This window comes from Triturus cristatus, chromosome 8 (assembly GCF_964204655.1).
Source record: "Triturus cristatus chromosome 8, aTriCri1.1, whole genome shotgun sequence".
Classification (NCBI taxonomy): domain Eukaryota; kingdom Metazoa; phylum Chordata; class Amphibia; order Caudata; family Salamandridae; genus Triturus; species Triturus cristatus.
In genome coordinates this window covers 204,416,192-204,431,885 of record NC_140591.1, presented here as the reverse complement: position 1 = coordinate 204,431,885, position 15,694 = coordinate 204,416,192, and the positions used below count along the sequence as shown (strand labels likewise).

Here is a 15,694-nt window from a genome sequence, read left to right as displayed (position 1 = left end):
AGAAGAGAGTGGGAGAAAACTTCTGTAACTGGGTAGGGAATAGAGTCCAAATACTGAAAGCCCATTGCAAATGGCTATTTGCCCAAACCAAGTATCTACTATGTTCTCTAGAGTATCGGGGGGAAGAAAAAAAGCATGTGACAACTTCTGTCCTTGTAGAAGAATTGAGAGCCCATCAAATTCCAATATAATGTTGTCGGCCATACGTAGATCGTCGAACCGCAACAGGGCAGCTGGCATCAGCAGTATAAAAAGGATACTGGATGAAGGCTTAAATGAGAGTGTCTGCTCTCTGTGGAGTGACCGTCGGGAGAGTTTGCGAATCAGCATGGGAATCATCAGAGTGAAGAGAGTCTTCCTCTAAGGAGAACAGGTGTGGGCCCCTGTCGTCATCTGTTACCGTGGGGGTGGGACTCAGATTTGCTGCCGCTTGGATGGCCTTCCGGCGGTCTGCTATGATCTGTTCCAAGTCGGGGGAGCAGGTGGGTGAAATCCATGATAGGGGCTCCGCCGCTGCCCGCCTTTTCATCCTTCTCCGGCACCCGCTCTGTTGGTCTTCCGAAGCCCACTGAGTACCCAGCGGCGCCCAGCACCGGCCTCTCTTCTGTTGCTCCGACCAGTCGCATTCTTCCCTGGCGTCAGTGAAAAACAGCGGGGTCCAGTCGAAAATTATCTTGAGGCGGGCAGGGAACAACATTGAATATTGCACTACCTGTTGTCAGAGGCGGCGCTTGACTCCAAGAAGGAGGAGCGCTGCCGTTGGACGGCCAAGTGTAATCTGGAAATAATATCATGACTTTGTCTTCCACTCGTAGTGGCCCTGATGTTCTGACCACTCAGAGTAGCGCATCTCTGTCCCGGAGGTGTAGTAATTGCATCAGCATTGGGCAAAGAGGGGAGCCGGGACCCAAAGCGCTTGCTCCAGGGAGTAGAAGGCAGTGAGTTCAGTGCCAGGGGTGAACAAGTGAAACCACCAGTCCAGGTATGTAAGGGGGTCCGGCCCCTAGATGCCCTCTAGCAGACACAGGAAAAGTATGTTGCTTCTCCAGGAGCAGCACTCTAGGTCCTCCACCCTGTCCTCTAACTGCGCAACCCGGGCGTGAAGGTCAGCAATGCCAGAGCGGTTCTCCTTAGCGAGAGGCTGCAGAGTTGCAAGGTCCTTCTCCTCGTCCGTGACCTGGTTGGTCACGTTGCGTTGGTCATCTCGGAGGAGCGATAATTCAGTCGCAAGGGACTCAAAATGGGCCTTCATTGTGATGCAGAAGTGCTCAATGGCCGCCAGGACCCTGTACAGCTTCTCCGACGTGAGGGATGGACTGCCTTCTTCCTGCAGAGTGTCAGTGGCTTCAACCGTGGGCCAGACGGGGCAAGCCCAAGAGGCAGATTGCAACCTCCCAATATCTCCGGCACTGACCAGATCTGCGTTAAGGCTCCAACAGCACCAGGGACCAAGGGCGTACAAATGTGACAAGGGTCGCCCCAGGTGACCCTTCCAGCAGGAAGACTCAGTCTGTCGCGGTCTCTCAGTGGCCTCAGTGGGGGGAGGGACGTTCTCTTGGTTGTGCGTAGCCCAGGGGAGAGGGCTGTCCCCTATGAGTGGTAGAATGCTATGGCTTGTGTAATAAGTCCTGGGGAGCCCAGGTCCAGCGGACCCACTGTGCCCGGGGGGCGGGTGAAAGGCCCTTGAACGGGTGTCCCTCTGCGGTATGACCTTGGGTGGCTGTATGACCTCGATTGTGGCGCCGATACGGCACTCAGGGCAGGTGGGTGGCTGGCAGGGCTCCCCCCTCGATCCCTCCATCAGCTTAGCAGGTTCAGGCGAGTTTGCAGCTAGAGGGGGGGGGGGACGTCGTAGAGTCCAACGGGATGGTGATGCTGAGCTTTTTCTTATCCAGTGCCTTCTGGAAGGTGGTGATATTCTCAATAGGCAAAATACTGTGGGCAGATTTAACTGTAGAGGCAGGTGAGTAAATAACTCATTAGGAATCTGATGATTGGTCCCTGTTACGTTCCACGTGATGTGCCAGTGAGTTCTGCACTTTTATGAAGCTTAAATACTCAAATTTCTTCTTGGTGTCTCCTCAGGAGAAGGCAGTTTCCTTTAAAGAGGTTCGTGCTTTTCCGAGACTAGTAGTCGTTGCCAGTATTTTTAAGTCCAAGTTCTGAAGTGTTTGGTCCTTAGGGCATGAATATTTACAGTGTGTGGTTACTAACCTATATAAATATAAATTCTACGCATTAGTTATAAAGGTATGAAGAATAGTTTTATTTCATTTAGCACTCATGTCTAATGAATAGACATTTTTACCATGTAAGATCGCACATAAACAATAAAGGATACGAAGATATTTCCCTTGCTGTCCACTTGATAAATTCCAAACTTCATCGTTAAGAAATGAGATGGTGGCTCCTTTGAGGAATAGCAAATGGCTGTCTGGAGGGTCAATCTTTAAAAGTAAAACAAGTCTATATTACATTACTTTTTGGCAATAGATACATGTATATTAAGTCAGGTGTCTGTTTCCACCTTTCGTGCTAAGAGTTGCCACTTGCCTTTATTTGAACACATAGTAACTCTGCAAGACGGTGCACCACTCCAGTACACATCAAGGTTTGGGAAAAATCCCCCCAAAACTGACATTGATGGATCAGAATAGGTACCAGTGGAGAAGTATCAACCCAATTACACTACTCCCAAAGCCCCAGAGATGAAAAATAAAATGGTAGCTCGTTGCCATTTTATTTTTCATCCGTTGTCCCAAACAGAACGTCAGGATGGGGGCGGGGCCGCTGCTGAGTGACAGCAGCGGGGAGGGCTGTCAATGCACTGTTTAAAGTGCGCATGTCTTTTTGGCCGGCTGTCTGGCGACGGGCAGCCACACATGCGCACTTTAAACATCTCTAACCCAGCAGTCTTAAGACAGCTGGGTTAGAGAGTGCGGGCCTCCAAAGCGCTGTGCAGCGCCTAGTGAGGCCACTCCCTCCAATCAGGGCACTCCTCTAATGTTGCATGAAAGCAGCGCCAGGATTGGTCAAGGGAGTTTCCTGGTGGCTGGGCTGCTGTTGAAGAAAGAATACGTCTGGTGCAAAGAACATTGGGTTAATCTTCAGGCAAGTTTAAAAAAAAATATATATATATATATATATATATTGTTTTTGCGCTCACCCCCTCCCCATAGTTGTCAGTTGCCACTGATGGCTACAGCCTTTTATCCTGCCCCCATCCTCCAGGCTGAACAAGGATTGGTAGTGGGGACGAAGAGGCTCTTGCCACTTCTTTCCATGAGTACACAAGGTAATAGGGAAGAGAGTCCAAGGTAAACACCACATAATCGTGTATTCGATTAATGACCCACTAAAGTATACAAAAAAGTCAGGGGTGAAATGCTTGAATTTATCCGTCACTGGTAATTACTCGGGGCCTAATCCTAGTTCGCTGTTATTTTGCATCCCGTACCATCTCAGTTTGCACACTGCTATATGCAAATCAGTCTTGAACCCGCTCCAATAGGAACTGTCAAGCCCTAGCTACCTGGCCAAGTGCTCCCTAAACCAGAACACAAGCATCCCAAGACCGGTTGCCCACTAATCAGGGCTCACCAGTCAGGCATGGCTAGGATCCAGTGGCACAGTGTGCACGGGACCCACATCCGGACACACCTGTCCCACTTTGAACGTCGCACTCAAGTATACAGTTCAGGCTGGATTGTTCCCATTAGAGCAGGGTCAAGACTGATTTGCATACGGCTGGGCTCAAACGCAGGTGGCCTAGAGGGCAAAATAACAATGGAATAGGATGCTCGCCCGGGTAATTACTGGTGGCTGAGATTAATTAAAGCATTGCATCCATCGCTTTCTTGTATATATCAGTTTAATTAAAGGCATGCAATCAAAAATACATTCAGCGTCAGCTATGGGAAATTGTGCCTTTGAACAAAAATCAGAAGCTAAACTACACAAAGATTTATGAATTAAGCACGACGAACATACAATAATTCACTTTAAAAAAAATTGGTGATGGTTTACCAAGCTGTCAAAAGTCCAGGGCCCGATTAAATGTTATTGCTATTGAAATTTGTGCTCCGTTTTCTAAAGAAGTCGAAAAACAATCATTTCCGTGAAGGCTTATCTTAGTGGATTCATTGAGCTCAAGGGTCCAGCAATATGTTGAGCCCCACGAATCTCCAAAATGAAAAAACGCATTTGTATAAGAAAGAGCAGCTTCACACTAGTCCAGTTTCCTACTTCTGACGTCACCTGAAGATTTTCCATCGCAGTCACCCAGTGGCCTCCTATCGCAAGGAGTGTGATGATGTCATGCTTGTGAGGCAGCAGCGGCAGATCAGGACCGTCTCCCTTCTGAAATAGCCGGACTATAATGAAAATAAGAGCACACGTCAGACATTGATCCTTCTAATGCAAGAACAGCTTCAGTGCTTTTTCTCTGCCCCCCCACACGTTCTTTCGGAAACTACAATTCTTAACTATGTGCTCCATTATTTTTTAGTAACAAATCCATTCAAGTGGCTGGGAATAATTCCTGTTGTGTAATCTTCAAACCCTAGGTCTATCTTGTGAACTGTAAAATCACTGGTCAAGCACCCATGAACATTCTACGATCACAAGATGCTTTCATACTATGAGGATGAAGGAACAAGTAAAGGAAATATCGGCTGCTGCATCAGTGCTCCCCTGAATGCCTACTTCAATCACCTCTTCAGGCAGGAGGCCCTGCCTCCACATCTTCATCCCACATTCTAGAGAGGATCATTCCAACTTGGCCTATCTCAGTTTGCCTCATTTCTTTTTTGTGGTTGGGTTACGTTTTTGTATATTTCCATTTGTTACATAGTTGTGATCTTCCATTCACTATTTAGTCGTTACAATGTTTTGATTCAACAAAAAGCGGGGAAATGATGGGTAGCAACTAGCAGGCTCCATTTTGCTACTGGAGTAAAGTTAACAAATGCTCAGGCATGACTGGTGACCACATCTCGGTACAGTCACGATGGAAATGGAGGTATTTTATCTGATTACAGACACTATTGTGGCTAATTGCTCTTTGGCCACAATAGCAGCAATAGCAGACAGTAAGCATCGTTCTATGGATCTTATCAAAAAATTTAACTAACCTGGCTTCTAAACAAGTGAAAATCCCAATAGCCTGCATCATACCTTTTTCTAAGCATCAAAACACAGCTTCTCCTATCCGGTCAATCCGAGTGTTTTTAAACGCATATCACAGGCGGTGCGGTCCTTGCTGTGGCACGGAGGGTCCCCTAGGATCGCGATGCACAAGCTCCACCGGGGAGTATACGATGGAGGACTAGCGCTCCCAGATGTTAGGCTATACTACTGGGCCTCGCAGCTCCAGGTGATTAATGATTGGGTGTATACGGATAGTTCTGAGCCTGAATACAGGGTGGATAGGATGGTCATGCCGGGGGGGCAATTGTGAACCCCTTCTCTATGCCTGAAGGCCACGGGAACGTGGCCGGTGCATACGAGGGTGTTACTGCAGTTTTGGAAGGAGGCTAACAAACTCCTGGGCTGGGCGGACACGCTAACTGGGAGAACACCACTGTGGCTCGGTGAGAGGCTGCAGGAAGTAACCAATTTGACGGGCTTCAAAGGGTGGAGGCTGATTGGCATTGAGTATTTGGGTAAGGTCTGGAGGGGGGGATTCCCCTCGGTCCTTCGAAGACCTCCAAAGGGAATACAACCTACACCAGTCCCGACTCACACATGCCCTACGTTCCCATATACAGAGTGGCCATACTATTCCGGAGTATTCTCCCATGGAGGATAGGCTGTTGCTTGACCCCATAGTGGAAAAGCCCACATCGACAATCTACCAGAAATTAATAAACAACGTACCTGACCCTCTGGTCACTCTCAAAGCTGCTTGGGCCAAAGACTTAGGGGGCCTTTTTTTTTTTTTTTTTTTTTTTGTTTTTTAAAAACCTTTATTTGTGCATAGTAAAAGAACAAATACGGGCCTACAACCATCAGGCCGGCCACAATACGGTTGAGCACAGAGACAAACAGTACATCCCCTGTGCGTCAAGGTCAAGATTAGCAATGATTCAGGATTCATACACTGGAGGGATCCTTGACACCAGGGGAAGGAGAAGTGAAGGTTAATTTTAAGGTTTTCAAAAAAATTTTTATCGAGAAAGAAATCAGTAAAGGATAGAAACAAGGAGATTCGAGTCCGCGAGTCGGCTTCATACACTGGAGAGCAGCAGCATCATTAAAACAGCCATAGAAAATCTCATACAGTAAGGCGATGCAGTTAGATAACAGGATCATCACAGTAGTAAATACGCACCCCCTAAAAGCCGCCCCCACTCAATCCACCCCACACCCGGACCCCGAATCGAAACAAGTATAGCGCAGAGACATGAAAGAAAGAGGCCCATAGAACTAAAAAGAAACAGTAAATTACCCCCCCACCCTACACCAATGCGGAGGCTATGGCCTGCCCCCCCCCCAGCATAGTGCCTGTCGCCCAATGAACCCGAAATATAGACGAGAGAGAAAGTAGGAATAGAGTAAAGAAACTAAGAGAAGAAAGAAGAAAGGAGGCGGGGAGGAGCCCACGTATCCTCGGAGCGCCCGACACCACCGGCCAACTAAGCCTCCACACACTGAAACCCCACTACACCCAAAGGCGGTCGTGTGAAGATAGCATGTAACAACAAGGAAGTGAAGGCAGACAGATCGCGACGAGTGCGCACAACATATGCAAACAATTCCAGTCCCAGTCCAGCCCGTCCGTGAAACTATGATGATAGAAAGTAATCTAGCCCTGGCCCGATCGCGGGCTTACGATTAGAGACTTAGGGGGCCTTGATGACGACGACTGACAGGATGTGTTGCAGAGTCCTAGAGAGATTGCAATCCATCCACGGTTTAGACTAGTGCAACTAAAAATCCTTCATCGCACTTATTACCCCCGCACACACCTCTATGCATGGGGCAGGAGCCCTTCGGCGCTCTGTGTTAGGGGCTGTGGACAGGAGGGCACTTTCTTTCATATCTTGAGGGAGTGTCTGGAGATCATCCCCTATTGGACGAGAGTCACCAAAGCCATGTCTGGGGTGGTAGGAGGGACGGTGCAGATGGAGCCAAAGTGGCTATTATTGATGATCAAGGGAGACACTGACTGGTCTAGATACGTGGAACTCTGGCTGACCCTAGTGGCGGGGGTGGCGAAACTAAATATTGCTAGAGGGTGGGGGGCACAGTTTCCCCCGCGATGGGAGGACTGGCAACGAGACCTCGACTGGTGTCAAGGGGCAGAGGAAACAGTATATAAAAGTAGAGGGTGCACTAAAAAATAGGAAGAAGTGTGGACACCCTGGCACAGGTACAGAGAAACTGGTGCAATCTCGGAAGAGTAAAGTGTCTGGGTATGGCCTATTGTCCTTGATGTTCCCCATTGATAATTACATTATCAATTCTGTGATGTGTCCCACTGTACTATATTGCAACTGTGTGAAGATGTATGGTCTCATGAGCATGGTTAATAAAAATAATTTACTAAAAAAAACCCACACAGCTTCTCAAGGTTTGGCCTCTTCATAATAGGTTAATAACTAACTAAAAAGCATCATAATGGCAAACAGACAATATTGCTCTTTCTGATACTGCCACTGGATTAATTGACTTTTCACGTGCCCTGGAAAATCTACCGTTTCTGTATTAAGACCTGGAATTCACTGACTGAGTAAGCAAGCCAGTAGAATGATGTTTGTGCGGGGATTTGAAATCAGCTTCGTACATTAATACTGCATAGCAAACAATGAAATTGACCAATAAAAAGTGCTCATCACACGTTAAAAATGAAAATAGAGAGTTAAAATGCAAGGTAGAAAGTGCGAACAAATCACCTGTGGTATCGGTATAGCTGTGAGGAGGTGATCCATCATAGGCATGGATTATATAAGCGGTGTAGTGATTGGTTAGTTCAACATTCTTTGTATTGTACATACAAACAAGGGTGTCATTGCACTGCGAGTTCTTCTAAATTGGAATGATCTTTGTGTTTACAGTCAAATTAACCTGACAGTTGGAGCCTTTTGCAGCTACTCTTGATGTTCCTGTTTCTTCTACAAACATTTCTCTTGGATATGTATAAGTGACGTTCTTGCTCATGATTATCACTTCCACTCTACTTTTTACTATGGCATATGTGACAACATATCTGACGACAATCAACACCAGTAAGTAAGTAAAGTTTATTATGTGTGATTAATTAAAACCATTGCATACACTACATTAACAATAAAATTGTGAAATTTTTGAACTAATTAAAAAGTTACAAAGTTTAAAATGCATTTGTTTTATAGATTAAAAGACATACAATTGTCTCGAGGTAATATCACCACTGGCACAGTTTTACTAGTCTGTTAGAAATCAAATGTATATAAAAACTGTCTATTTAAACCAGTAACGTTGTCCAGTATAGCAATTACAGCACTCTATGGTGGATTTTAATTTTTAATAGTTGATTTTTTCAGTCTCAATGCTGTTAGGTCTAAAAACTTGGTTAGGCGACAGTTTAGCTGTACTAAATTTGGATTAAAGCACATCATCACCGCCTGCCTACAGGACCTAACTCCGTGCTGGTTGAACAATGGTTTTAACAGAGTTTTCCGTATATCATTTAGCTTCTTGGATATACATATGCTATGGATCAGAGTCTCAGTGTCACTAGCACACAGACAGCAAGGTTGGTCTCCCCCTCTTCTTTCCCACGGTGGAAAAAAAGGGTTGATTGGGCCAACTCCCAAGCGAAGTCTTAGAAATTTTTCATTTGTCACAAGCTTGGTTCCGACCTTGAGGTAGGGTTGAGGTTTGAGAACATCATAATTATTAAGCACAACCCATCCATGAGCTTGTGTGGATACCACTTTCTTGTCCTCTATGGCTGATATTAGTCTTGTTGACTTTGTTACTAGTTTTTTTAAAACCGAGTGGCCCATTGAGGTGTTCATGGCATCTATCAGACCTAGAGTCTGCAAGGATTCCTGAAGGTACACATTAGCTGGCAGTTTTCCAGTGCGGGACAGCTCGAGCCAGAGCTGATTATTCAAGGCAGGTCTGATTTTGTGCCAGCTTTTTACAAAGGCTCCCATCCTTTCTGTGACCTGGTTCTGGAGGCCAAATTCCAGCCTTATTTGGGCAGGTGAAACTTATTTGGGGAGCTGGAATATCACTCGGTAGGAGATTGCTATTTTGCTGTCAAGATTTGCAGCATCTCTTCCAGACAAGGATTCACTCCAGTAGGTGATTGTTGGCTGCAATTTAGCTCGCAGGACTTTTAGAAAGGGATCAAGCATTAGGTCCAGCAGGGGTTTCTTCAGGGGTTTTAGTGCCAAGCAGGTCTTGGCTCCCTTCATTCGTAAGGATTCCAGATGTGGCCTAAAAGAGTTGTTTTGATCTAAAATCACACCCAGGTATTTATAGTTTTTTACTTGGTCTAGGCGTTTGCCGGCCAAGTACCAGCTAGGATTTTCCTTCCTGGGATAACTTTTGATTTTTTGAAGTTTATTTTTAAAGCATTCCGGTGTGAGAATTTATAGGTGGCATCTAAAAGGTGCTATTGGAGTTCTGCTGATCAGCACTAAGTCATCAGCGTAAAGTAGGTTTGTCAATGTCATGCCACCTAGTTATGGGGCATGTGAGGAACCGTTGTCCAGTTCTGCCGGCAAGTCCGCCAGGAAAAGGCTAAATAGCAGAGGGGCCAAAACGCATCCTTGCTTTAGCCCCTTTCTAGTGGAAATTCAGCTTGAGAGGTGCTTCCCCGCGCCTAGTTTAATTCTAATCCATGTGTTGATGTGCAGTTGTATAAGTTGGTCTAGGAGGGGTGGTGGTATCCCCCATTCTTACAGCTTTTGCCAGAGTCTGGCGCGGTCGATGTGATCAAAGGCTGCTGAGTAGTCTATGAAGCAGAGATATAAGGGGTACTTACCTTGCTTCGCTGCATCCATGAGCATAGTTAAGGCCATTATGTTAGTTATGGTTCCTTGCCCTTGACGGAAGCCTGTTTGAGTTGTTGGTATAATGCAGTTTCTTGAGGACCAGTTAACCAAGTCTTTTAGTACAATCCGCGCATAGTATTTAGCCTCGGTATCTATGAGGGCTATCAGGCGATAGTTGTTTGGATCAGATCTCGCTCCTTGCTTGTATATAGGACTGATGATTGAGCCTCTCCATGACTCTGGGATTGCTGTAGTTCTTAAAGCATGTCCTATAACTGGGACTAGTGCATTGCTCCAAAAGTCAGAATCCTGTTTGTATAGCATCGGTGGTATGCCGTTTGGGCCCGGAGCTCCTGCTCGTCTGCCTCTGGATATTTGTGTTCTTATTGCATCAACCAGGGATTCATTTTGCACGTCTCCTACACTAGATGGACGGTGTGGGCTTAGTGGGAGGGCTGTCTCCTGCTGTGTCGGGTTGAGTGGTTCGCTGCCCGCATCACTTGGGTGGTGCTGATTTGCTCTTGTTAAATTTCTGATGGCAACGTGGCTCAAAGAAGCCGAAGAAATTACTGCTCCTAGTTCTTCATCATTAAAATGTTTAGAAAGACAGTCTGCCCAGGTTGCTTCAGTAATGTTGGAGTCTATGCCATGATGATTTGGCCGCTTGCAGTTTCACTGATTGCCAGAATTTGGCGGTGTTTTTCTGGTTTGCATCGTACATAGGTTTTGCCCATAGATCATTTTCCTTTGCCCTTTTGTGCTCCCATCTCCTCCGTTTTAATGAGGTCTTTAGCTCACGAAGAGTGCCATGCAGACTCAAATCATTTAGAGATTTGCGTTGTTGCTTTAGGGTTCGATTTATAGCTTGCTTGAGGTTTTTTGAGGCAGGGCTCTTTAATGTGTCTATTGGAGTGGCAACTACTCTCCTTTGTCTCCGACCTTTACTTTTTGAGTATTTATCTCCTAGGGATGTAACACATTTTCCCAGCTTTCCAGTGGATGGGCAGAATTGGCACTTCTTTGGCTGTATAGGGCTTTGGCAGTCGGTGTTATTTCGTCTATGTTGTTTGAGTTGCACCTTATTCTTTTAAGGTTGCTAATTTCCTCCAGCACAATAGAGTTGCTATTTTCTGGTGTGTTGCAGGGTTTAGTTTGAAGAGATAACACTTGCGGGAGATTATCGCTAAATTCGTTATTGCCGATCTTGAAGGTAGCAATTTTATTAAACAGTGTCAGAGTTGTAAAGGTGAAGTCTAGATGTGATGATATGGTAGGTGAGTGATACGTGGCTACTGGTGGATTGTCATCTTTAAACCAACCGTTTAAAGCTCTCATATTTAGGTGCTCCAGGCCCCTGAGTAGGTTCTTTGCAATCCTTGAAGGCTTGGTAGACTCTATATGGCCTTGTGTTGGAACTCCCCATGTGCCCGGGAGGTCCTGCGTTAGATCTTCATCCTGAGTTAACCCTAAGAGGTGCATATTAAAGTCATCAGCCAGGATGATGAGATTTGTTGACTCTTCTTCCATAACTGTCTGGAACTCCGCTACCAGCTCCTTCGCTGCCTTTGATTTTTGTTTAGGGTGCACATAAACATTTATTATTATGATGTCCTGTTTGGACTGATTAAGCAAGAGCGTTACTTTTGCAGCTTGAATACTTCCTTGCATTCCTCTGGGGCTATGGGTCCGGATGAGCTTCCCATTTCAGTCCTGAAACAGGATAGTGAACGGTGGAGCAAAATTCTTTTTCCGGTGTTTAACTTTTGTTTTTCAAGTAAAACCGTTCTCCCTTCTTGGAAGGGGAGTATATTAGTACCCCTTTTCAAGAAGGGTGACCGGGATGCTCCACAAAATTATCGACAAATTGCCCTCTTGGACGCTATAGGTAAGGTCTTCGCAAAATGCCTTTTGAAGTTAATTAATGATTGGGTGGTCAAGGGCGAATTATTACCCCTCGAGCAGACTGCGTTCAGGCAAAGGCATGGTACCCTAGATAACTTAACGGCATTACAAGTTATATCAGAAAAATACATCAAAGTCCGAGGAGGGAAAGTCTATGCAGCCTTCATAGACTTCTCCACAGCATTTGACAAAGTAGATCGTCCTTTGCTGTGGAGGAAATTATCGGACCTGGGCATGCCAACCACGATCCTGGAGCTGGTTCGGGCTCTTCACTCTGATACTTGGTGTAGAGTTTTATTGGGAGGGGAAAGAGGTCTCTCTCAAGTTATTTCTTCAGTTAATGGACTAAAACAAGGTTGTTTATTGGCCCCTTTATTATTTTCCCTATATATATCTGACCTTCCCCATGCCCTGTCCTTAAGCGATGGTATTGCCCCTGTATTAGGGGACAAGCCGATTGTCTGTCTGTTATACGCAGACGATATATTAATATTGGACCTAACTCCAAGAGGATTAAACAATCGTCTACAGGCACTACATGATTACGCAGAGACACACCATCTGAGGATAAATGTGTCTAAAAGTAAAGTAATGTGTATGACGGGAATGAAAAAGCTGAAATATGGGAGCTTTACTTGGTCTGTAGGTGGACAGAAGTTGGAAGTTGTAAAATTTTATGTCTTCCTAGGAAAAACAATATCTGGTAATTTAAGTGATAAGGCCCATAGAGCAAATAATACCCGGAAGGCATTGGCACAATGTAAAAGTTTAAGTTCTCTTTATAGATCTACTGGCAGAAGACATTTTGCCCTTCTGCTAGAGGTCTTCCGTGCCAAAATCCCAGCTTCCCTACTGTATGGCATTGAATTACTTGAATTGGGCAAATGGGGTTTTTTGAACGTTATGGAGGGCAAGATCTTGCGGTATTTAACTACGGTTAATACCGCTTGTACCGTGGCCGCTCTTAGGTTGGAATTTGGCCTGCGTAGCAGTTGGGTCCAGGGCCTCGCTGGGCTAGTGCGATGGGTCTTTAATATTGTAAAGGGAGAACCCGGTACTCTAAGATATCTTATTCAAAAAGAACTACTGGGATCCCTAAAAGAGCACTCCCTAATTGTAAAGAATTTCAGAATTGCAGTTGATCATTTACAATTGGATGAATCAGCACTTTTTACACTATCTGCATATCAGCTGAAGTCCACCTTGAAACTAGCTACATGGAAATTAAGTTTTGGGATGGATAGGGAAGCCCTCATCTTAAAGAAAGGTGTTTCCCCGGCCATTGATTCCTGCCTAATAAGGAAAATACAACCCTATGTTACCTGGAACCTTCCTCATGGTGTACACCGCTTTTTGTTTCTATTGAGGCAGGATCGTCTTCCTTTGAATAATTTATTGTCTAGATGGTATGGTTCTTCAGCAATGTGTAATCTTTGTAATAATGCTTCTCAGGATATCACTCATGTACTCTTTCGCTGCCCAGCTCTGCTTCTACATCGGCGTAAGTGGTTGAGACCAATTTGTTTAAAATTAAATATTTTGTCTGCCACCACATTCTTAGACGCCATTTATAATCCCCCGAATGAAATGTTTTGTTATAAAATCTTCAACTTTTTAAAAAGCTTTCTAGATATATACTAGAGGTTCTCAAAATGTTCTTTTTTCTGTTGTTTTTATTTTGATTTTAAATGCATGAAAATGTATTTTCCATGTGTTATCCTTTTATGTGGATCTCATTTGAGTTCCAAAATCATAAATAAAATTAAGATAAGGGTAAGATAAGGGTGGCGTTAATATGTGGTAACGGGAAGAAGCTCTCCAATTTCAGTTATTGAGACAAGGAACAGTAAGCCCCCCGAGCGGCGGCCAAAGGTTGATACCTTGCTCGCTGGAAATTAGAAGGTGGTGTAACCTTGCAGGTCAAAGGGCTTATCTTCCCAGGTCTCTTGAAGCAGGATTATGTCAAAGGTTTTCAGATACTTTATTAGCTTCTGATTTTGCATTTTAGAGGCTAGGCCATTAATGTTCCAGACGCATACTGAGGTTCCGTCACGTTCTGTTTGTGGGGGCTGTGCTATGACTGTCGCCTGTCAATGTGGACGTGCAGATGTTATTTGCCGCTGTGTACCGTTCCAATTGTCAAATGTTGGAGGAGGCAAAGAGTCAGAAGGACCTTGAGTCGGTAGCAGGGTGATTGTCAAATTTGCCTCAGTCGTTAGGCCTGGTGTTCTGCTCCTTGCTCCCTTCAGAACTGAAAAGGTCATCTGACTTGGGTTGTTTGTTTGTTTTAAGGAAATGAGTTGGATATAAAGGTTTTGGGATTGATTCCAAGCTTATCCCCCAGTTTAACAATCTATCTCTTTCCAGAAGAATTCTGTCTGCAACCTCTGAGGTTCGCCATCTTGTTCTTGTTGCTTCTGCACTCTGGCTGGTGTTGGATGGCAGGAATTCTATTGACAATAAGTCAAGGGGTTCAATGTTGGTTATGGGTTTGATGGAATGTAAGAGCCGTAGAATATTCCCTCTGTTCAGTATATCCACACGACCTCTAGATTTATATTGAGGATAGAATATTATAGTGTCTGCCCCTGCAGCCTTGAATGTATACTGATCATGGAACTGTGAGCTGTCGCTGTTAGTTACTCTGTGGGCAGGTGTATCCCGATTATGGTAAAGTGAGCTAGTGCTATTGTTTGCAATATTAAGAAGAAGCCCTTGATAAGAAGAATTTGCTATGGTTATTTCAGGGTTGTGACTGAGGTTTAAGTGTTTCATTTGGTCAGATGAACCCCGGCCTGTGTCGTGCACTTTGGTGTCTTGCTCATGGTTTTGATTTGAGAAATGTGGGCACTCTTTTTGAGCATCCCGAGGGTCTCTGCCTGGCAATATTGTTGTTTGGTGCGTTCCTTCAATTGACACCATTCTGCCCAATGTGGTGGTTGGCAGCTCTTGCCTTGTGTTAATGCTTGCCGGGAGCTTCTCCGGGACGGAGGCAGTTGGGGAAGAAATCCTGTCAGGTGGGTTCCCTGTATGTTCGCTCTTATCCTCTTGTTTGTTATTAAGACATACTGAGGGGCAAGAAGTCCTTTGCTACAACTTTGTAGATTTGGTCCTTGTGATCGAGACCTTCGTGCTTTTTTCGGGAGCTGCTCTTCTGTATTTAATATTTCATCGTTTAGTAATTCTGTAGTGGTTAAACCAATCTGAAGACAGATGGTTGAGTGTTTGACCTGGACTGTGGTTTTTTTGTTCCTAACTTTCCTTTTTCGCTTGCGCTGAGATCTTTTTGATGGGCCTTTTTTACATGGTGGTTCTGATCTAGAGCTTCACAAGGGACTGCTTTTTTCAGATAATGATTCAGTGCTTGGTGATGTTAGCACCGGTGGTTGTGGACTCTTTACTCTCGCATCATCCTTCCAGATGTCGTCATTGTCTGTATTCTGGGATGTTGTTAATTTCAGAGCGAACAACAAGTCAGTCAATATTGTTGGAAGCGTTTGTAGTTTGTCCACAATTGGAGACAGCTTCCTGCCATCTCTTTATCAGACCGTTCAACTCGTCTAGCTTTCTATCTATCCTGAGGTAAATTCAGCTGGGGTTTGTAGAACTGTGAGCTGAAGGTCCATTTTATGTGACTGATATTGCAAATCCGCAGTCGAGTATTGCATAGTGCTTAGTAGCGATTCCCAAATTAAAGTTTTATTGCTGTAACTAGTATTGCTTCTTCCTGTCTGCGCGATTTATGGACAGGTACTGGGCCCATGGCTTTAAGAGGCAACTAGTTCTTCCCACTCATGGGAGGC

General features: G+C 45.0%; 1 protein-coding gene across 2 annotated transcripts in view; it reads right to left on the bottom strand.

Moving 5' to 3' along the window:
- CRYZL1 (crystallin zeta like 1) overlaps positions 1 to 15,694 on the bottom strand; it is a 266,504-nt gene that overhangs the window by 3,581 nt on the left and 247,229 nt on the right. For both annotated transcript variants that reach the window (XM_085621362.1, XM_085621363.1), the window contains 2 exons: positions 4,258 to 4,373; positions 2,342 to 2,447 (listed from right to left, as the gene is read on the bottom strand). In XM_085621362.1, the coding sequence (XP_085477488.1) occupies positions 2,342 to 2,447; positions 4,258 to 4,373 (222 nt within the window). The remainder of the gene's footprint in view (positions 1 to 2,341; positions 2,448 to 4,257; positions 4,374 to 15,694) is intronic.